The sequence below is a fragment of the Macrosteles quadrilineatus genome, unplaced genomic scaffold (genome assembly GCF_028750875.1).
Source record: "Macrosteles quadrilineatus isolate MER2022 unplaced genomic scaffold, UCM_ALF_1.0 Scaffold_77__1_contigs__length_550361, whole genome shotgun sequence".
Lineage (NCBI taxonomy): Eukaryota > Metazoa > Arthropoda > Insecta > Hemiptera > Cicadellidae > Macrosteles > Macrosteles quadrilineatus.
The window spans coordinates 128,316-151,413 of NW_026542670.1; the positions used below are offsets into that span (position 1 = coordinate 128,316).

The window sequence follows — 23,098 nt, forward strand, 5'->3', positions numbered from 1 at the left end:
TATCTGCCAGTCTCAGGCCGCAACCTGCTATCTACCATTTAGGTTATCTGTGCTGAACTTTTATTTAATTCGCTTACATTAATTTATTAATTTACCTCATTATTGTTATTTATAAACTATTATGGTGTCTACGTGTGGACAGTGTGGAGGTGACGTTGTGCAGAGTGACTTGTCAGTGAAATGTGTTGAGTGTAAGACGGGATATCATCCAGCGTGCACGCAGTTTGGATCACATCAACACTTTACAAAGTCTAAAATTAAACAGTGGAAGTGTGAAAAGTGTACATCTGCGTCAGGTTCATCTGCTTCCCTACAGGCAAGCGTGAGTTCAGCTTTGGATAAAAACACTATGATAGAAATACTAAACTCATTTAAAACAGAAATCCAAATGCACACCGACTCTGTTGTAGGAGGTGTGATGTCTAAAATTGACAATTTAACTACAGAACTGCACACATTTAACAACAAAGTCTCTTCTTTGGAGCTAAACCAGTCAGCTTTACAGGAACGCTGCAGTGAGTTGGAAAAAGCAAACGACATGCTTGTCGAGCAGGTCCGCGCGCTGCAGCTTAGTCAGAACGACGCTGACCAGCATTCACGCTGCGCCAACATCGAGGTCCTGGGTATACCTACGACTACAAATGAAAATGTATACGACATTCTGCAACACATTGCCGCTGCCCTTGGAGTCAACTTCAAGAGAGAGGATGTTTCCATCGCCCATCGACTGCGCCAGTATTCTAAAAATCACACGTTTGCGCCTAACATTGCGCAGTTCGTTTCTAGGAGCACCAAAGAGATGTGGCTCATCGCTGCGAGAAAAAAGAAAAACCTAAATGCTACAGATATCAACGGACGTCTTGTGCCGAGTGATGTCTACATCAACGATCATCTGACCATACATAATAAGACTCTCCTGGGACGAGCTAGAAGGATGCAGCGTGAGGGGAAGATCCACAAGGCCGGCTACACCAATGGGAAAATACTCATTGGTGCATTGTCCCTGAAGCGACTCTTGCGATAGTAGCTGAGCGACAGTAGCTGAGCGATAGTAGCTCAGCGATAGTAGCTAACCATGTCATTGTCCCTGAAGCGATTGTTCTAGAGCGATTTTGTTCATTTTGCTGACTTTTCGAGTGAATTGGTGCCATGAGTGTCATGACACCAGCTAATTTTAAAACGTTTTTATTTGCTCACTTTCTTGTCCGGTACAAACTTTGCAATCAATAACTAACTTCCCGATGAGATAGAGAATTGAAACTTGAAACATAGCTCACAAATGGATGACAATGCAATATTATATCATTTAATTTTCATATTTCCCTTGGGCTAAGCTCCATGGGCTTCCGAATTTTTCATGTTTACATTTTGGAAGAATGTAGGCCTAAATAAATATATCAATTGAAGCCAGCTGTAAATAATAAAATTATTTCTAAAATTAGTAGAATATAATTATAATATAATTATAAATAAAAATACTTTTTAAAAATAATACGTTTTTAAACACACTCAAAAGTAAAAATAAATTATAAATATGTGGAGAGAATAAATACTTGTAAGATTTAAAACGAAAAACGTGGGGAGCATGCAATGGATAGTAATAGTTCAATAGGTAAAGATAATTATAAATTATCATGCGCCCCACATTTTAAATCTTCAAGTATTTATTTAATACCGTACTTATTCTGTACTAACAGCTTTTCATCTTCTTCAGGGGTAGAAAACAGTTTTGTATTCTTTGAAGACATTACGACCAATAAACAAGTCTACGCACAACACAAATCGCTCAGCGACTGCGACTCTGACTCCCCTCAGAGCAGACCCGCTACAGTCGCTGTGTTCAGCCGCTAGCCGCTCCAGTCGCAGTCGCGTCAAGGACAATGGTCCCATTTGAAACAACGCTAACCAGTGCTCAACTACTATCGCTGAGCTACTATCGCTCAGCTACTATCGCAAGAGTCGCTTCAGGGACAATGCACCTTAAACCCAAGGAACACGACGATGCCATCAGGATCACTGCACAGCATGAACTGGACGTCTTAGACAAATAATGTTTCTTAGGTATTCGTTGAAACTTAAATTAGGTATTTATGCATGCAATTGACTTTTATCCATCTATTTTATTATATTTTTTATATAGCTATTTATTTTATTCAGTCTAATACCACGGTAATCTATTACCGCATCACTCTGTTCTCCATTACCCTTAAATTGCATGATTATTGTTGCATGACTCAATACACAAAGGAATAATGGTCCATTTAATTTATTATTTATTTTATTATAATATTTGCTAGTTAAATCTATTTCGTATATACTTAAGCTATTTTTATTTAATTCAGAAAAAAATGCACTAATTCTTATTATTTTTATATTAGGTTTGTATTTTTATTGCTAGCGAACACAAACCAAAATATTTATTTCACGTCTAGAAAAATATCGATAGTTTTATTTTTATTTCTTATTATTAGTATTATATAAAAATTTCTAGTTATGTTGGACAGCATATTTTTTCATTTAAGTGAAATTCTCAATACTATTACAGTATTCGTATTTTTACTAGAGATATAATAAAATTTGCTAGTTGATGCTAACCTAAATATTTTATATTTTATTTAAAGAAATATTTATTATTCATATAGGCTACCTTTTCATTTATGTATTTATAAAATTCTGCTAGTTAAGATAAACAACCATTTACTTATTAGCCATTGATTGTAATTTTATGTTTATGTAAATTATGCATTCTTTATTTATTTTTCTCTCCAATGTTAACAATAGCACACAACAATAGTCATAGGTCGGGACTGGCAGCGGGCACTGTGACAGTTGTCATGCACGCAGATGGCGATGTAACAATTTATTTCATGAAAAACTAAACTGTTTAAACCTTAATTCTACTGATGAATATTCTGCATTTTACAAGCGTAATGTTGGTGACAGCTCTATTAGTATATTTCACTCAAATATCAGGAGTTACAAGAAAAACTTTGATGAAATGTGTTTATATCTCAATAATTGTATTTCAGGAATTGACATAATTGTTTTTACAGAATGCTGGCTGTCTGGAGGGGAGGGGGTGGCTACCTTGGAGGGCTTTGACCTTTATCACACTTCTACTTATCGCAATCAGAACGATGGGGTTATTGTTTACATAAACAAACATTTGTCTGCTACGGCTACTGAAATTACCATTGGGGACGTTTACGGCATTTCATTACAATTTTCTCTATTCAACAGACACTTCAATCTATTAGCAATTTACAAAACCTTTGATTGTAATGTTGAAATGTTCCTACATGACCTTGAAGTTTACTTATTTAATATCAATAAAGATCACATGGTTATTTATCTTGGAGACGCTAACATTGACATACTAAACATGAATGTTCTCTCACATAGGTACTTAAAATATTTTAACTGGATCTGGATTTACACAATGCATTGACAAACCTACACGAGTGACTCAAAACACAGCAACATGCCTAGACCACATATTTATCAAATACAAAGACTTGGAGAGTGTACAGTCGGCTGTGTTACAGACTAATGTTACCGACCACTACAGCACCGGGATCACTATCACATTGGGGACACCGAACTGTCACTATGACCCACCGCCACGCACACACCTGGACCACGCACTACTCACACACTTCCTCACGCATTCCAACTGGGATCCCATAACCTCTTGTCATGACAATGTTGATTTCTGTTCCGAACATTTTACCAGAATCATCTCTAATTCTGTTGCTGCGGCTAGTAAGTTGGCTTATAACAAGAAATCTCGTTTCAAAAAGTTAAAACCGTGGATAACGTCAGACTTAATACATCAAATAAGAGTAAGAGATAAATTAAGTAAACAAGTCAAAAAGCAGCCTTTTAATAACGAACTTATTACTCGATACCGAGAAATCAAAAATAGTTTAAGCTTTTCTTTGAAGCTGACAAAAAGAAATTATTATAGAAATAAACTACACTTGACTGGCAACAACCCTAAAATGTTCTGGGGCATAATCAATGAAATATCTGGCAGAAAATGTAAAAAAGATTCCTTTCCTATTGATAAGTTTGTTCCTGCGGACCAGGTATCTCCAGCCCAATGTCAAAGAGTTGCAAATGACTTCAACGATTTTTTCTCCTCTGTAGGCTCTAATTTAGCAACCTCTATCGACTCAAGTGGGGACCCAGTTGTGAATGACATTGACTTTGCCCATGATTGCACATTTACACTTCACACAATCACTGAATCCGAACTGAAACGATACATTTACAGTCTACGTGGTGGGTCAGCACCTGGCTACGATGGTATCTCAGCCGAAGTCCTGAAAGCCAATTTCCATTTGTTTAAAAAACCACTCTTACATATAGTAAATTTAAGCATTTCATCCGGTAGATTTCCTGAATGTTTGAAACTTGCCAAAGTTTTTCCTCTTTATAAATCAAATGAATTTGCCAATATGAATAATTACAGACCAATATCTATTTTGAGTGTATTTGCTAAGTTAATTGAGAGAATAGTAAAAGATCAATTAGTTACATTTCTTCAAGCAAACAACATTTTGAGTGATTGTCAGTATGGGTTTCGCTTGGACAAAAACATTTCAGATGCACTTTTTGACATTAATAGGGTCTTAAATTCGGCAATTTCAGATAATGAACATCCGATATTAATATTTTTAGATCTTAAAAAGGCATTTGATTCAGTTGATCGATCTAAGCTTTTTTCCAAATTAGAAGCAGTTGGCGTAAGGGGTAACGCTCTTCAATGGTTTAAAAGTTATCTGTCTCAAAGATCTCAACTTGTATCAATTCTTAACACCAACAGTAATATTGAACATGTTAACTATGGTGTGGTTCAAGGCAGTACACTTGGGCCTGTTTTATTTTTAATATATATAAATAATATTTCAAAACTTAATATTTTTGGTAAACTTTTCTTATTTGCTGATGACACTTTAATTTTAAACAGCGGAAAAACTTGGCCTGAGGCTCGCAACAAAGCTTTGCACGACCTAATGGAAACCAAGTTATGGTTAAACCAGAATATTCTCTCTTTAAATTCATCAAAAACTAAGTTTATGCCAATTTCTTTAAGTTTAAAATCTGATTACAATCTAGAAAATCTTGTTATTCACACCTGTGGTGATTACCTCGACGCCAACTGTACATGCGAATCTATTGAAAAAGTAGAGTCATTCAAATATTTAGGAGTGGTCTTTGATTACCGTCTTAAGTGGTCTAGTCATATTCAATATTTAAAAAGCAAAATTAGAAAATATATCTATGCTATCGGTCAGCTGAATCAGATTCTAAATGAAAGTGAAATGAAATTAATGTACTATGCTTTTGTTCAATCACTTTTATCCTTCGGAATCATAAGCTGGGGGGGTTGTTCTAAAAGTATTTTAGAGCCATTAAACATAACACAAAAGTTAATATTAAAAATTGGTTTTGGGAAGTGCAAGCGTTACCCATCTGACACTCTCTTTAAGGATGTGTCAGTTTTAACGATCAGACAACTTTTCATAAAAAATGTTCTAAGTCATATTTTTAAAAATTATAACAACATTTTCTCCATAATTTCCCATACACATAATACTAGATATTCTACCCGAATTGGCATTTCATCACTACAACTATACAAATCATTTTCATCGACCAACTCATTTTATATTGCACACGTTCTATTTCGTAACTTGCAAAACAATTTTCAAAGCGTTAATCTCTTTGACTCCCCCACTTTAAACATATTCAAACGCCGTGTCAATGAGTGGTTACTTGGTCTAGGCAGGGACGAGGCTGAGCTTATCATCACAGCTGATTACAGACACAGACGCTCCTGACAAGACATGCGACCTGACCATTGTACTCTGACGACTCGTTCTCCACCGCCCGCCCCACCCCCCCTCTAGACACACTTTGAAAACCGTAGTACCGTAGTTATATTATTTTTTATTTAAACTTAATTATGCCACTAGTATTTTTTCACATGGTTTGCTCTTGTAACTCCATTTAGACCATATCTTCACCTCATCATATCTTCTGTTATTTATTTATTTATTTATTTAGATTTTGTTTTGATAAATAATGTAATGTTTGGATGCAACTGCAGTCGACGCACAGGCTCGCTGCCCATGTCGGCTTATTCTTTATAAACATGTACGCTTTGTAAACATATATGTAATGCAAAGGTTAATTTTATGTAATTCTTTAAATTCACTTATGTTTTTCTCCTTTAAATATGATTTGTGTACAAATTTCTGTAAATAATTTGTTGGAATAAAGATATAATTCATTCATTCATTCATTCATTATCACACGCTTAATTAATTTACTTAAAAATACAAAGGTTTTCAAATTGCACAGAGTAAAGTAAAACAGTTGATTTCAACTTTCTAAGACATAGCTAAATAGTATATTTCGTACCAAGGGCTGAAAATAAAGTTTTTCCAGCTCGAGTTTTTAAGTTCGAGACGAAGTCGAGAATTTAAAACGATCGAGATCTGCAAAACCATTTCGGCCCGTGGTGTGAACGCTATTTTCACCACACTATACCCAATTACTGTACCATTATTCACCACAAAAATAATAATGCACACTGTCAACACAAGTAAAACTTAAATATTATGTAAATAAATAATTTGAGGAATCAGTAAAAATAATAATAAATAGTTGCTAGGGTGTGGTGTCAATAAAACAATTCTATTGCAATGCTATGAGCACTGATTGTGTATTTAATTTGCATTAATGCTTTAAGAAAGTGTGGTAAGCTTATTTTCGGCCCTAGGGATTTAAAGAACTGCTCGGTCTCCAAATGACAATGACAGCCTGCACAGACAGCAATACGTAGCTTTCGGCCTACAATAAACGTCTGTAAAACGGCTCAAAACATCGTAATTTGTTGAAAAACTCATTTCAATAGTGTAGACAACAAAATATTCTAAACCCACTGTTCTGATTCAAAAACAGCTATATGACCTATACTTGATTCTTGGGCTTGACCGACCTCACAGCTAGTTAGTTATACTTTAATATATTATTATAGCAATAATATTTTGGTATTATTAAAATTAATGAATTTGAAAATCTACACATGTAGAAGCGTTTTTTTATGTGTAATAAGCTTCGCAAGTTAAAAAAAGCGTATAATTAAGAACAAAGTTGTTATGTAGCGTATATTTTAGAGTACCAACCCTTATTAGCTGTTTACTTTATCCCCTAAAAATGTGGTGTAAGGTGAAACTATTGTTTCTCGAATATTGTTGCATTTTCGAGTTTGGGGTTTAGGTAGAAATAACCTTTCAATCATAAACAAATTTGCATAATCCCTAAATAAAATTGTGGTAAAAAATCAATTGCATTATTGTCTTTTTAAAATGTTCCATTGTGTTTCTCCATAAAAATCCCATAACTTTCCATTAAGTAAATGGTATCGGCAACCTATACTTACTCCTAGTAACTTGTCAAAACCTTTATCATGGCGGGAGTATTTTATATTTTATTTGAAAAATCACAACAACTGCAATAATTTTTTATCGTAGTTATTACAACAATGGGGTACCATTTGTGGTTTTTATGAGGAACACAACATAGTAAATTCTAATTTAATTAGGTTGATCGAGCCGTTTCAAAAATCAAATTTTTCCGTTATTTTGTGGGATTTTATGGGGAAATCAAATTTTTGGACGATAACTTTTCAACAGTAATTTTTACATCAATAGCGTTGTACTATTTTTCTTAGATTTAAAAGGACTATAACATACTTAATTGAATAATAATCGTGTTTGCTGCCAGAAACAGTGAAATAAAATGTAATAATGAAAATGTATGTTTCCATCTAGCGCGTGCTTTGCATAACACTTGGGATATTGTAATTAATTAATTGAATGAATTGCATCGAATTCAATTGAACACATACAGAAATCACTTAGAAAGTCACTTTTTGGGTGCAGGAGGACCCAGAAACGAATATGTCCACCCAAAACCTGGAAATATTGACTAAAACAATAATTTCCCCACATAATATGAATAGGCGGAGAAAGTTAAAATGCTTTGAGATACCATGGAATAGTACCACCAAACCAAATTTAATCAAAATTGGACAAAAGGTGTAGTTTGTAGCACTGTACTCAGTGTACAAATCCATACACAGTTTTAATCTCAAGAAAAGGGAAAGTGTTGAGTCCGTTTATTGGTACTGTTTATTTTATACCACCTTAGGATGTAATATCGTTTATGTTGACAGGGCTAGACAGATTTGTATGGATTGGTGGTAGTGACTTGGGCCACTATCCGGAGTTCCGATGGGCATCCACTGGACAACGACTTTCATATACCAATTGGGATGTTGGTGAGCCTTACAAAGATGACGGTACTTATCAGTGCTTGAAAGCTGGCCGTAATGGATTTATAAGCAAAAATTGTTACCATTCTCTTCAATTTGTATGTGAACATAGATAAAACAATAGCTGGGAATCGAACCCCTAAATCTAGATCATAGGCATGCAATTTGAACGATAATTTTCTGTAAAGTTAAGTTGCATTTGTATAAATTCTCTCAGTTATCCTTTCATTGTCTGACTTATATACAGCTGTTGTATTTTTTATACTTAATTCCCATAATAAATAAATGTTTAAGTAAATAATAAATCTGTTCTCTTTCTCCCCTATATGTATGTTGAGAAATGTATTTTTTCGTCAACACTTTTTAGTTTGGGGTTTTGATGGTTGTGACCATTTCGGAAACCTTTCCCACATCAATTTGACGTAAAATAATTTATGTCAAAGACGTCAACGTCAATGATATTTTTACGTAATTTTGACGTCGATAAAGATCAATATGACGTCAAAAAACTGACGTAATTTGACGTCATGTTGTCATAAATTTGACGTAATATTGCACAGTTTTTTTAGGCAAAATGATGTCAAATTTAAATCAAATTGACACCATAGTGTTAAGCAAAAAAATGTAAAATTAACATAAAATTGACGTAAAATATTTCCCCGATTTTTAATAACATTATTGGGAAGTCTTTATAGAACTGTAATTGTATTCATATTCATTTTCAATGTCACTAGTGCCAAACATTTTTTAAGTTATGCAAAACCTTGATGAAATAATTGGTAAATCTTTTGAAAAAAATTTGTCGGAACCATGCTGAGGAAAACATGTAAATAAATATTTTACAAACACTGTACAGAGGTTATAAGTTTTACTACACATTGTAAAACAAATGGATGGCCTAGGCATCAGCTGATTAATTTGATCCCTGACAGATAAAAGAAATACTGCACTTTATATTAATTAGGCTTAAAACTTTTAACAGCAGTGTTTGACATTTGTATAAGCTAACTGTGGAAAAGAATATTGTTATGGCCTTACTGTCCCATCTATTTCCAATTATGATGTTTGTATTCTAAGGTTAATGAATAACAATATAAAAGTCTCTTTCTTACAAAACTGAAATGATAGGCTTTATAAATTTCACACAGAATCTTGTATGTGTTTTACATTTAACTGTACTTAATGAATCAAATAATGACACACCAATTCTGGATAAGTCTATCTCATTACAAAAGTATACTCAATTCATGTGATCCTTTTGAAAAGAGAATAGGAATTAACCATGCCGGAAAATAAAAACTGGAGTGCAAATAAAAATATTTATTTATAAAATAAAACTAGATACAGTATTAACATCCACACTACTTAAATAACTCATATTCGAGCCCAATTCTTCTCTATTGCACCCTCCTGTAACAATAAATAAATAAGAAAAAATGGTTAATTATGAACATACAAAATAGATTCTTATGTGGGTAGGCCTGCAGAAAGATCATTAAATGGATTGCAGCAAACAAATGTTGTGTCAGAGAACTAGTACTGATTTACTAGGTAACGGTTAGAGGGTATAACCAAATATGCAAGTTCACCTATCCGTTTTAAAGACCCAGGAGGACAGGTACGAAACAGGGTGTGGCTTGATGAAATAGTCAAATTTACCAACTCTTTTAAGGTTTAGGAAAAGATGTGGCCGGGCTTTGCATCCGAGTGCATGGTATCATGCTTGCTAATTTAATTTGCGATGCATGTGATATTTTTATACTGAGAAACGCCCATACATGGGCATTTTTAAACTCTTTTTTTAGATCAGAAAATGAACCGGCCCTCAGTTATATTTACCAGTATGAGGTATTATTTGTAGTTATATTTCAAAATAATTTTGATAGACAGCGATTTACAATTTTGATTTTTCTTTCTCTTTTGAGACTTTGTGATAACTACACTTAAAAATGTGTATTGCTTGGTTCGTTCGTGAACTTAGCCTATTAGAATTTCATCTGGTAACCCATAAGAGTGGAAAATTGAGACGATTCAAAATATTTGATCAACAAGGATTATGCATAAAATTAAGAATTCATTTGAAACTAACAAAGAAAAAAACACCAGTTTCTTATAATGCCAAATTATAGGTTAAATAAAATAACGCCTTTATAATGAATTCGCACTAAAAGTACAAATCATGTTACAATAAACTATTACTATAGTAAAGGAATACATAATTTCTTTCTACATAGGTATTTTCTTAATTACTATAGACCTATGGCCTACTGTTTTGCTTGTCTTACAACTCGCTTAAGGTGTTCTTAAGCTATTGGTGACGATTATTTAATAAATGTAAGTTTCCCAGCTCTATACAACACTCATTCAAGGTCTTCTTCCCGGTTATCAAAATCAAGAACAATTTATCATTGGATCCTCACCCGCAGACGACGATCTTTCGTCAATAGTTTATTTATAAAATTATTGCAAACATTTATATATTATCATTAAGTTATACATTTGTTAAAAAAATAGTTTATACACAAAGAATCTCTGGTTCCTGACCTAGTTATGAAATTTAATTTACGGTTACATATTATTGCGATTAATTAAGTCCGTTATGTAAGAAACACGTTTTTAATCTCACTTGGTTTGGATTTGCTTTAAAAACGTGATCGTAAATGGTTGCGGTATTTGTAAACAATATTATTTAATGTAAACATATCAGTGACAGCTAGAAAAAATAATCTTGATCCGAACAGGTGATCGTTATTTCGTAGATGATTATGTAATAAACATTGGGGGGAAACTTGACAAAAATCGTACAAAAGTGGTCTTTTGAACGTCCGTAATTTGATTTACAAAGTAGTGAGGCCATATTTTAATGGCTAATGACACACTCGCCAATCCAGCAAATACATTAAAATGATTTGGATCTTGATAGGTAATCTCGTTTTCAGGAGAAGGCCGGATAAAATGTCTCTTGGGCCGTGACAGACAGACAAAAATAAAGATAATACTTGTTTCGGTTCCTTTAATGTATCAAACGTAAAAATAACCTAAAATATATAATTCTAAACAATGTACAGACAAAACTATAATTTCATTTATATAATTATAGTTTAAGTGCTATTCATTTATAGCTGGATGTGCTAGTTTATGCGATTCTTTTGTTGACCTACTTATTTTTCTAGCGAATAATGTAATGTAGACCAACTTCAATAAGGTCAATGTTAATTTTCTTAAAATTTCATTTTACGTAAAGAAAAGCCTTTAATCCGATTTGTATGATTTCAGATTAACCCCTTTCCATAGTTGGTTATTATGGCTGTGCTAAATTTCATGCGGATCACTTCAGCAGTTCAGGAGGAGTATTTGTAAAACAAAAGCAGTAGTTAAGAAGAGCTTCGCTCAATCCACTCAAAGAATATTTAAATTGCCGATGGTAATATGTAAAATACCAACCCCCCCCCCCCCCCCAATCACAGTATCACAAGTGCTCCGCTGCCCCCCTCTGTGCAGTGTTACCCCTGCCAATAACAAACCGCAATTGAGGTGAATGTTTCTTATTCTACAAACTCAGTATAGTGTTTGGTATATTTTTAACAGGAACAATCCAAAGTCTGTTTACATCAATCACACTCGTAAATAAAATGCAACCATACAAAGTCTTTATCAAAAGGTCAAATGTGATACAATGCTATCTGAGGAACAAAGTACAAGTAAAGCTAGACAACAGTTTTCAGTTCAGGAGGTATAGTGGAATAAGATGGATTCGAGAATTGTGTGTTTGTGTCTCTTGGTGTTATTTGTGGATAAGTCGAGGTCTCAGCCTGTAAACAACACCACTACAGGTAAATTAATTTATTTTAGCAAAGTTAACTTATTACCAGTTACGTATTACGTGGCAACGTATTGGGCACGTATGTCAGTGCTACTTAGTAAAATGTATTGAGGCACCTACAGAGTATACTACTGATATAAGTTATCTGATCTCTGTCTAATACACCTACTTCTTGGCCTAGTAAACTAGAGGTTGCATTTATGTCACCTTAGATATCTCGGTATCTGAAATCAAGAGAGGAAATTTAAATATTGTAACTGGATTATGTTTTAGGCCTAATTAACAACAAGTACCGAGGGACCAAGCCATGGCTCGGTACAGTTTTTTCGATTGTAAAATCAATACAAAGGAAACTAATTTTTTACAACTAATTTTGGCTTTTATTATTCAAGTTCTAGTGGAATTTGTTATTATTTATGAAAATGTTGTTTTCATGTACTGTACTTTCATCTGATATGTCACAAGGGGTACCTTGAAATTTTAAAATGTTAAGTTAAGGGTAGGGGGAAAAGGGGATGAATGGGAAATTAACGTTGAATTTGCGACAATTGGGGGCCATACGTCATTAGTAGATTCCCACAAAATGTGTATTTTTATCCTTTGCAGTTTAAAAAAATAAAGAAGCAGTCTAAAAATATGCCCTGTATGCACAGAATGTACCAAATACACCACACCTGCCGCAGCAAACCTGCAATCCAAGCGAATTTCCGTATTTGCCTGAATTGATTTTCAATTAATCTATTTAAATAACATTAGGTTTAACGAGTACCTAGGTTTTCCGCTACAAGGAAACTTATAAAATGTGTTTTAGTAAAATATTAATAGCTTAGTATAAAATAAATAAATTTGCCAAGTTTGATCAAAATATATCCATAAACAAGCAAACTACGACATTTTACAATATTCTCCATAAGAATAACATGGACATTTAAAATTTTTCGAACATTCACCGTTAATAACTGTACAAAAACACTTCGATATACAAATTTTTTTTTAAACTCTTCAAAAAGGTATAGAGAGAAATTGGGAAATTTTGTGTTTTGAGGGTCAAAAATGAGAAAACCTATTTTCTACCCCATAAAAACCTCCATAAAACCCCGTTTCCAATGTCCGATCATGCTGGTTCGCGAACTCATTCAAGGATATCTTGCCTTACACCTTTAAACCAAATTTAATCAAAGTCGGACAAAAGTTACTCAATTCATCACGTTTACGGATGTATAAATATAAATTTGAACGAATGGTGTTTTTGGCCTCTGGGAACATCAAAATGAAAAAGTAAATAGGTCCCGAGCCTAGGTATTGCCGTGCCATCTACGGTAATGGTAGTAACTACTTTCCTATAGGGAAATTCGCTAAAAAGTAGAAACGTAATTTACGTAGTGATTCCTTGGGCCAAAATAAGAAGAAAATAAAGAATAAAAACTTATCCGAAATCGCTTCGTCAAATACTTGAAAATCTAAGCCCGAACATAGAACTGAGATGTTTGATACCTTCAGAGATGCAATAAACATATAGATAATTAGTTTGACATATACATTTTACAACTTTCAGCTAGAAACCAAAAACTAAAAACTGTTCAAAAAATTTGGTTAAAGCACATAAGATGCGTGCTCACGTGGTGGTAGGTACGCCTAAAAACTTATATATTCATACATCTAATGCAAAAAAATGTTTATCCACTGGCAAATGAGTAAAATAAATATTCAATTTTTGTTTTGGTATACATTTTTATTATTTATCCCAAACAACAAATTACAATTTAAAATAATAGTTGTTAGCGCAGCAATGCGCGCCGGGTAACTGCTAGTATATATATTTATGTTTGTATGTATCGATGTTTCAGGGGAAGAGTGCATCTCAAATGATGAGTGCATTTCAGGGAAGATATGCATAGCTAAAAAATGCACAGATCCCTGTGATGGAGTGTGTGGACTGAACACAATTTGTGTGGTACAAGAAGGAGATCCTTTGTGTTCCTGTAAAACTGGCTACGATGGAGACCCGTTTACGGAATGTAAGCCAGGTATGTGGGACTATATGTACAAGGTTATGCTCTTTGGGGTTGTATATCGAATACATATAGGAAGGAGGGGAAAAAACACAATGCTAGAACAGCCCGTTAAAATACATTTATATCGTCTCTTTTATTCATCCACTTTTCATATCCAATGAATAGTGCTGAAAATGTTGCTGTTACCTTATTAGTCTCACCGTTCACAAACTTAAATAAACTAACTCCTGGATGCAGCAGCTTACATTTTTTTACAAAAAAGGCCATGGTAAGAGTTGGTTACAGAACACCCTACTATATTTTTCTGAATAAAAAATTTTGTACTTGGTAATTGGTAATTGTTTTGGTACTTGGTTATCGATTGAAATTATCGGTTTTTATAGGAAACATCAAAACAATTTTAACGACTTTTCAACCGTAGTTTTTACAGTTTCGGGATTTGTGTAAAATATTTTAGATAGTAAAAATTGGACCACATGTGTTGTCATTAACTAAAGTAAGTAGTCTACAAATCTCCCCTTCACAAACACACATACACAAACGCACACACGGACATCAATTCAAAAACCACTTTTTGAGTTCGGGGGGACCCAAAACTTATAAGCTCGTAAATTTTGACAAAGAAAATACTTCCTCCATGAGGCGTTGACGTTACCTTATAATGCCATTGGAAAAATTAATTGTCATAGACACATTTTACATTACACTTTATATTACATACTGTGTTTAATATATTCTTTATATTTATAGAAAATGCAGAATGCACGGACGACTCCATGTGTACAACAGACAAGACCTGTATTGGCCACAAGTGTGTAGACCCTTGTCTGGACCATTGTGGGGTCAACACCGTGTGTAGAGTGGTCAACCATCGACCAGTGTGTGCCTGCCTCAAAGGATTCCTCCACACTCTAGACAAAGGCTGCCTTCCTGAGAGTAAGAAAATATTTGAACTGGTGAAACCTAACTTTAAAAATTGAATGGATTTACTCTGTAGGATATTAGATAAATAAATAAATAAATACTTTATTGTCTTGACAATATAAATTGTATCGACAGTACAATTAGGTATGCTATTAAATAAAACTTTAAATTTTGATGCATTTTTCATTGAATTCAATAGAGTAGATTGGATTTTCAGTAAGGATTTGTTTTAATTTTCTTTTGTATTCTTTTAATTTTAAATTTTGAATATCAGTTGGTAGTTTGTTAAATAATTTTCTTCTGTTGTAATAAACATGTTTTTCATAAAACCTTGTTTGGTGAAAAGTAGAAGAAAATGTTTGTAGTTTTCTCAAATCATAATTCTTCTCACATAATTCATCATTTTTCCAGAATTTTTCAAAATTGTTCCTTAAAAATAGTAATGTTTCATAAATATAAATTGAGTAAAAGGTCATAAATTGGTAATTTTTAAATAATTTTTTACAGGATTGGCGTGGTTTTAATTTGAAAATAATTCTTAATGCAGACTTTTGTAATTTAAATATTTGTTTAGTTTTTGATGAAGTTGAGCCCCATATAGGTATTGCATATCTAATATTGGAAATAATTAGCGAATGATATACAGTGAGTAATGCGTCTTCACTACAGAACATAGATAATCTTCTCAGTATAAAAATAATTTGGGAAAGTTTTTTACATAAGTGTTCAATACGTGAGTTGAAATTTAAATTTTGGTCTATAATAAGTCGTAGGAATTTGATTGTTTTTACTTCTTCTATATGTTGTTCATCAATTAAAATATTTAAGTTGAAATCTTTTAGCGAATTTCCCTATAGGGAAGTAGCTATAACCGTAGGTCTTATGGTAAGACTTAGGCCCGGGACCCATTTACTTTTTCATTTTGATGTCCCCAGAGGCCAAAAACACCATTCGTTCAAATTTTTATATATGTATATATATATTTATATATATAGATTTATATATATATATATATATATATATATATATATATATATATATATATATATGTGTGTCCGTGAACACGATAACTTGAGTAATTTTTATCCGATTTTGATGAAATTTGGTTTGAAGGTGTAAGGCGGGATAAACTTGAATAAGTTCGCGATCCAGCATGATCGGACCATGGGAACAGGGTTTTATGGGGTAAAAATTGGGTTTTCTCACTTTTGACCCTCAAAACACAAAATTTCCGAATTTTTCTCTAAACCTTCTTAAAGAGCTTATAAAAACAAACAATTCAGTATATCAAAGTGTTTTTGTACGGTTATTGGTTACGGAGAAAACTAAAAAAATTGTAAATAATTTAAAATCCCCATGCCATTCTTATGGAGAATATTGTTAAATGTTGTAGTTTGCTTGTTTATGGATATCTTTTGATCAAACTTGGCAAATATATTCATTTTATACTAAGCAATAATTATTTTACTTAAAACACACACTTTATTAGTTTCCTTGTAGCAGCAAACCTAGGTACTCGTTAAACCTAATTTTATTTAAATAGATCAATTGAAAAGCAATTCAGCCAAATGGAAATTCGCTTAGACAGCAGGTTAGCTGTGGCGGGGGTATTTTAATTTTATCTCCGATTGAAAATTCCATAAATTTGGTTTTATTTACATTAATTGTAAATGGTTTTCCATGAAGCATTGTGCTAGTTCATTTGCTTCTTCATAACATTTAATTTCCAATTCTTCTCTATTATGGCTGGATGTCAATAAGGTTGTGTCATCAGCAAATAATACTACTTCAGATAATTTTCTTGAATATGTCACATTATTTATGTATATTATGAATAAAATTGGACCTAGTACAGAACCTTGTGGGACACCTGATTTTGTTTCAAGTTTTTCTGAACTATAATATTTTACATTATTGTTATTATTAATAAATGGAATTTGGACTGACTGTTGCCTGTTACTAAGGTAAGATTCAAACCATTGTAGTGCAATTCCTCTTATTCCTTTACTATTGTCCACCCAAGGCCAGTATCACACTTTTAATTTGTCATCTCACGAGATAAGTGAACACATTTCTTAGATACTTTTACAGACAAAGAACGTGAAACAGTTTTACCACGCCACACTCACTTGCAGTTGTTGCTGGTTGCAGGTTTGATTAACAAGAAATTACGTTAATTTTATTTAAACTAGAGATCATCCAGGGGTCGAAAACTCGACCAAAAATATGTAATTTACAGATTTGTCAATTTTCACCCCTCACTGTAAATAAAACACGTGGTTGGAATTTATTCTATTTTTTTCTGTTCATATTTCGTTGTTATTTCGTCACCAGCATGGCAACCCATAAGGCCCATGCTAATTTTATTTTTATTTTTAAATTCATTTACCGTGCTTATTTTTGAGCCTATTTTAATTTATAAAGAGATTCTGCACACCTACAGGAAAATATCTTTCTAACAGAATGCGCAGATTTTCCCTACGATGCAAACGAGCTGAAAAATGTTTTAAAGAAACATGCTTGCCTATTAATATATAGATTACAAACGTAGGATTGTAATACCCCCGCCGCAGCAAACCTGCAGACAAAGTGAATTTACATTTGCCTGAATTGATTTTTAATTACATCTATTTAAATAACATTAGGTTTAACGAGTACCTAGGGCCGTTACAGGGAGGCTAATAAAGAGTGTTTTTTTAGTAAAATATTTGTATCTTAGTAAAAGATTAATAAATTTACCAAAATTCATCGAAATATTTCAATAAATGAGGAAACTACATACAACATTTTGCAATACCATAAGAATAACATGGTAAGTTTAAAATAGCAATTTTTGAATTTTCTCCGTATCAATAACCGTACAAAAACACTTTAGTATACTAAATTAATAGTTTTTTAAGTTCTTAAAAATTGTTTGGATAGAAATATGAAAATTTTGTGTTTTGAGGGTCAAAAAATGAGAAAAAACCCCATTTTTACCCCATAAAACCCCCCCGTAAAGCCCTGTTTCCATAGTCCGATCATGCTGGTTCGCGAATGCATTCAAGTTTATCTCACCTTACACCTTAAAACCAAATTCCATCAAAATCGGAAACATATTACTGAAGTTATCGCGTTCACATAGATGAAAATTCTGTAGAACTGCTAAGCTAGTCATTTTACAACTAAAAATCGTAATATTCCAGCTATTTATTATTCGATCTTTTTGAACTTGGAATTTTTTGATAGGGAATTAAAAATGCCAAATAAAAGTGTACTTGTCATTTTTTCATAAAATCAGCAATTTTTTTGTAATTTAAGTTTAAAAAACTAAAATGCTCGCCATTTTGAAATTTTATGATGAATCAAGATGATTTTTTTCTAACACGGGTCTCTATTACCTTAACACACATAAGTTACCAAGTTTCACAATGATCGGTTAAAATGTTGATGCGAAAAAAACAAAATGGCGAATATCTGGTTAACAAAGTGATTTTAGAAACAAATTTTATTCTTGATTTTCTCTTCATTTTGACCCATAGAACCGTTTCCCGGGAGTTGGTTGTTTAATTATGGGACACCCTGTATATATATTTATTACATGTATACAAATTTGAACGAATAGTGTTTTTGGCCCCTTGGGACATCAAAATAAAAAAGCATATCGGTCCAGGCTCCATGTCTTAATCTTAACACATATTCGTCTTAACCATGCTACCTACGGTAATAGTTACTTCCCTATAAGGAAATTTGCTAAAAGCCAGCCAAGTCAAAGCACTTTATAAAACCACAGTATTTTGAGACAGTTTAGAACTTGTGGACCCAATCATCACAATTTTAAAGTCAGTTCAGTTATAGAAGTTTAAATTCAATGACCCCTGAGTCAGTTTTCAAGGATTCACTAAAATCACGAGTCAACTTTATAGTTTTAGATCTAAATAACTTAGATTTACAATTAGTGAGGTTGTTGCAGGTTCAACTGACAATAAGGAAAACAAACAAAAAACAATTAAAGGGAATAAAATCTTCATACTTGTCAATGAAAAGGTCAGTATACTAAGCTCCCTACAGCAAATCCTAAAAACTCAAAACAATTTTCAATAAAGGAAGTAGTATGTTCTATATTTTTGATGGAACCGTGCTTAATTTTAAGCCGTAGATTGGAATCTTTAAATTTGTTTTACGTCAACATTTACCTCATTCCTGTGTGGACGAGCGGAGTTGAATGATATAATTAATCGTTTTATTTACTATGCAATGTAGGAAGTCTTTATAGAAATTAAATAATGATTTGTGAAAATTACAAGAAACTATTTTGAAGCCAATCAATCAGTAAATAGACTAACTTGTAGTCCATTTATGTGTTGCAGAAAGCATGGTATCGCGCCTATGTACACTGCCGTGATCATGGAATGAATCTGGCGGCAATCGAAAATGATGACGAATGGAACAATTTTGCTTCAACCATCCGTAGTAAGTAGCTTTTTAAACACATAACCACGCTCTCCCAACAACTTAGGAAGAGGTTTTGGATACAATCAAATCTAAAAAAAAAAATAGAAATCGGCTTTTGTTGATGAAATATCCCCCTTATTATTAAAATAAACGGTATCAGCATTCTGACACATACTTTCTCCCATAAGTTTGTCAACAACCTTTATCATGTGTAAGCGATGAGGGTAAATATACGGAAATGGGATTAGTACAATTTTGATCAGAATTTAAAGGACTATAACATTATCAAAATCGTTCGGGCCATTTTTGTGAAAATCCAGTTTTTCCGTTAATTTATGGAGTTTTTATAGGAAAATAACATAATTTACAATAACTTTTGAACCGTATTTTTTTACAGAAATGGGATTTGTACCATTTTGTTTAGAATACAAAGGACTATGACATACTAAATTTTGATCAAAATTGTTCGGGCCGTTTTTGGGAAAATCCTATTTTTCCGTTATTTTATGGGGTTTTATGTAAAAAATCCCCATTAAAAACCAAAATTTCAAAAAATAAAAATAAAATAAAAATTGTAAGGACCATAACATACTCTGTTAAATAAAAACCGGATTTTTTTTTAATCCTATTTTTCGTCATTTTATGGGGTTTATATGGGAAAATAACATAATTTACCATAACATTCGATAATGTGGAAATTGCGTGTAAGTTGCTGATACAGTTTATTTTATTCCACCTTAAGACATAAATATCGTTTATGTTGACAGATAAAGTTTTGGACGTTAACGCATGGATTGGTGGTAATGCCGAGCGCCGTTATCCAGATTTCCGATGGATATCCACTGGACAACCACTTTCATATACACATTGGAGGGCTGGTGAGCCTAGTGGGTTTTTCCACTGCTTGGCAGCTTCCCGTGAGGGATTTGCTAACTACGATTGTTACCAGTTTCGTAGTTTTGTATGTGAACTTAGTAAAATCGAGGGCTGAAAAGTGAATCCCTAAATCTAGATCATAGGCACGCAATTTAATCGATGATTATCCTGTAAAGTAAATATTCCAAGTTGTATGTATTTGTATATTTTCTCTTAGTTATTCTTTCTTTTTCTTACCTATACAGCCATAGCAATTTTTTATCCCTGATTCCCAATCAAATAAAGAGAAATGTCAAAGAAAGTTATTCATCTTTACTCTTTCTCCCCTACACGTAGCATATACTTACTATGTTGAACTTTCTATGTTGAGAAAGTTACTAATCATCAACACTTTTTGTTTGAGTTTTTGATGGTTGTGACCGTTTTGGTAACCCTTGATCGGCAAAACTTTCCCTCCCTGCCACAGCAAACCTGCAGGCTTTGGTTGGAATAATCACTAAAACATTCCCTTGATGTTGTCAAGTTCATTTTCTATTTCAATAACATTAATATAAATAATTAGATCTCTTTAGGTTTGCTGCTAACCTGACTCCATCTTCTCAGGTACCAACCAAGGTAATCAGTTATCTACACTGAGTTTACCGAGAGCAGGTATTTTGCCGGCAACTGAACTAGTATTAGTAGTATTAAGAGCGCAAAGTACGTCATTGCCGCTCGAGAACTAGAGCGGTAATGATTGTTTGTGCTCGTTATACACACACGATTTTTCCTACCACCATAATTAACCTATCACAACACACAGATTAACGTTTTGTATTGTTTGAATTTTTCTAACTTTAATAACTCAAAAACGGCTATGAAAAGTCTTTGAAAAAATTCCCTATCAAATGATACCAAGATCAAAAAGATCGGACAATAGATAACTGAAATATAACGTTTTTGTGTAAAAATAAGGCAAAATTGGGTTCCCCGACTAACTTTGCCTTATTTTTACACTAAAAAACTTTATATTTAAGTTATTTTTTGATCTTTTTGATGTTGGTATCGTTTGATAGGGAATTGAAAATGTAAAAAAAAGAATTCTTGGAATTTTTTCATAGAATTAGCCGTTTTTGAGTTATTTAAGTTAGAAAAATTCAAACGGCCGCCATTTTAAAATTTACTTTCGGGACAACTTTATTATTTTTTCTTTTAGAGGTTTTCCGTACAACGACAGGAAATGTGTGTGATTTAGTGTTGATATAGTGAAAAATTCATTGTACATGGTTACCAAATTTCATAATCATCGAATGAAAACCTTCACAGATAAAAATATTTTTGTATAAAAAACAAAATGGCGGATAACTGGGTAAATATGCATTTTCGGACATCGCTTCACATACACTTTTTTCTTCCTTTTAGTATGAGGATTCATTTCCCAAAGTCCTGAAACGTTTTTTATGAACACCCTGTATATATATAATGTCATTTAGGTCATGTTTGCCTTTTGGATATGTTATTTGCTTGTTAAAGCAAGTTATTGTTGGGTTGTTAAAGCACCGTCTCCGTGGCAAACCAAAGTACTCATTAAAATCGATGTTATTTAATAGGAAATAAATCTGGCAACTTTAGGGAATATATTATTAGAAATATAGCCAAGTAAATGGAAATTTGCTCGGTCTCCAGGTTAGCTGTAGGAGGGGTATTTAAATTAATTTAACGATTCCTAAAAGTGTTATGCAGTAAAATACAAATTTTCAAGTTACAAAAATAAAGCCGATATTTTGATTTAAACTAGTTAAATATAACCATCAGTGTCCTTAAATAATAGTTTTGGATTCAAAAGTATTCATCTGTTTAAATGAGAACAAATCATTTTCCATAAGGATGTCATGGGGACTTTAAAGACCGCATGATATCCCGCAAGATGGGGCAGAGCCCTGGTGAAATTTCTTAAAAGCGCTTCTTATTGCACACCTAGAGCTTAACTGGAACCTCCATTCCAATCCCTAAGTTCTTATGACTTGTAGTTTTTGATTTACAGTGATCAGTTAGTGAGTGAGTTGTATTTGTCTTGTATATTTTATTATATTCAAAGTTAATGAAAGAAAACGTTAACATAAACATAGTTTTATTCCCTTACAATCACTACCACTACTTTTTAATTATTTGTAAACAGCTGCATCAATAATAAAACATCGTATGTTTTTAATGCAGACCAAGAACCATGTTAATATTATACTGTAGACAATTTTAAGGTATATGTAATAGCCAAAAATCCTATATATGAATACATATATGAATAGCCTAGCATGTTTCTTGAAAACCTTATTTCCCAGCTCATGTGCATAGCACAACAATTGACGCATACTGTTAGAAAGATATTTTGCTGTGGATGAGGATATTCCCTTTATAAATTAAGGCTAATAATTAAGCACAAGAATGTAAAATGTAAAAATTTTACATGAGCCTTATGGGTTTTCATTACGGTGACGAAATGATAACGAAATATAAACAGAAAATCAAAACAAATGGGAAGCAATTCCAATCACATGTTTTCTTTATAGCGTGGGTTTACAATAGAGAAGTTTGTACATTAAATATTATTTTTGGTCGAGTTTTCTACCACTGGACGACCAGTAATACGCTGGACGGTAAGTATTGAATTTAAAACTAACACCATTATTATCCTCGCAAAAA

The 23,098-nt window shown here is 32.9% G+C and overlaps 1 protein-coding gene across 6 annotated transcripts in view; it reads left to right on the forward strand.

Annotated features, from left to right (window-relative positions):
- Positions 1-23,098, forward strand: part of LOC128982006 (vascular endothelial growth factor receptor 1-like) — a 137,284-nt gene that overhangs the window by 87,705 nt on the left and 26,481 nt on the right. For 2 of the 6 annotated variants that reach the window (XM_054401036.1, XM_054401042.1), the window contains one exon: positions 8,249-8,617. The exons of 2 other annotated variants lie outside the window; for them this stretch is intronic. In XM_054401036.1, coding sequence (XP_054257011.1) covers positions 8,249-8,463 — 215 coding nt within the window. In that variant the 3' untranslated portion in view covers positions 8,464-8,617. Of the gene's footprint in view, positions 1-8,248; positions 8,618-19,061; positions 19,136-19,458; positions 19,562-20,310; positions 20,891-23,098 lie in introns of those variants that run through there. 2 more of the 6 variants (XM_054401037.1, XM_054401043.1) reach the window with 2 other exon arrangements.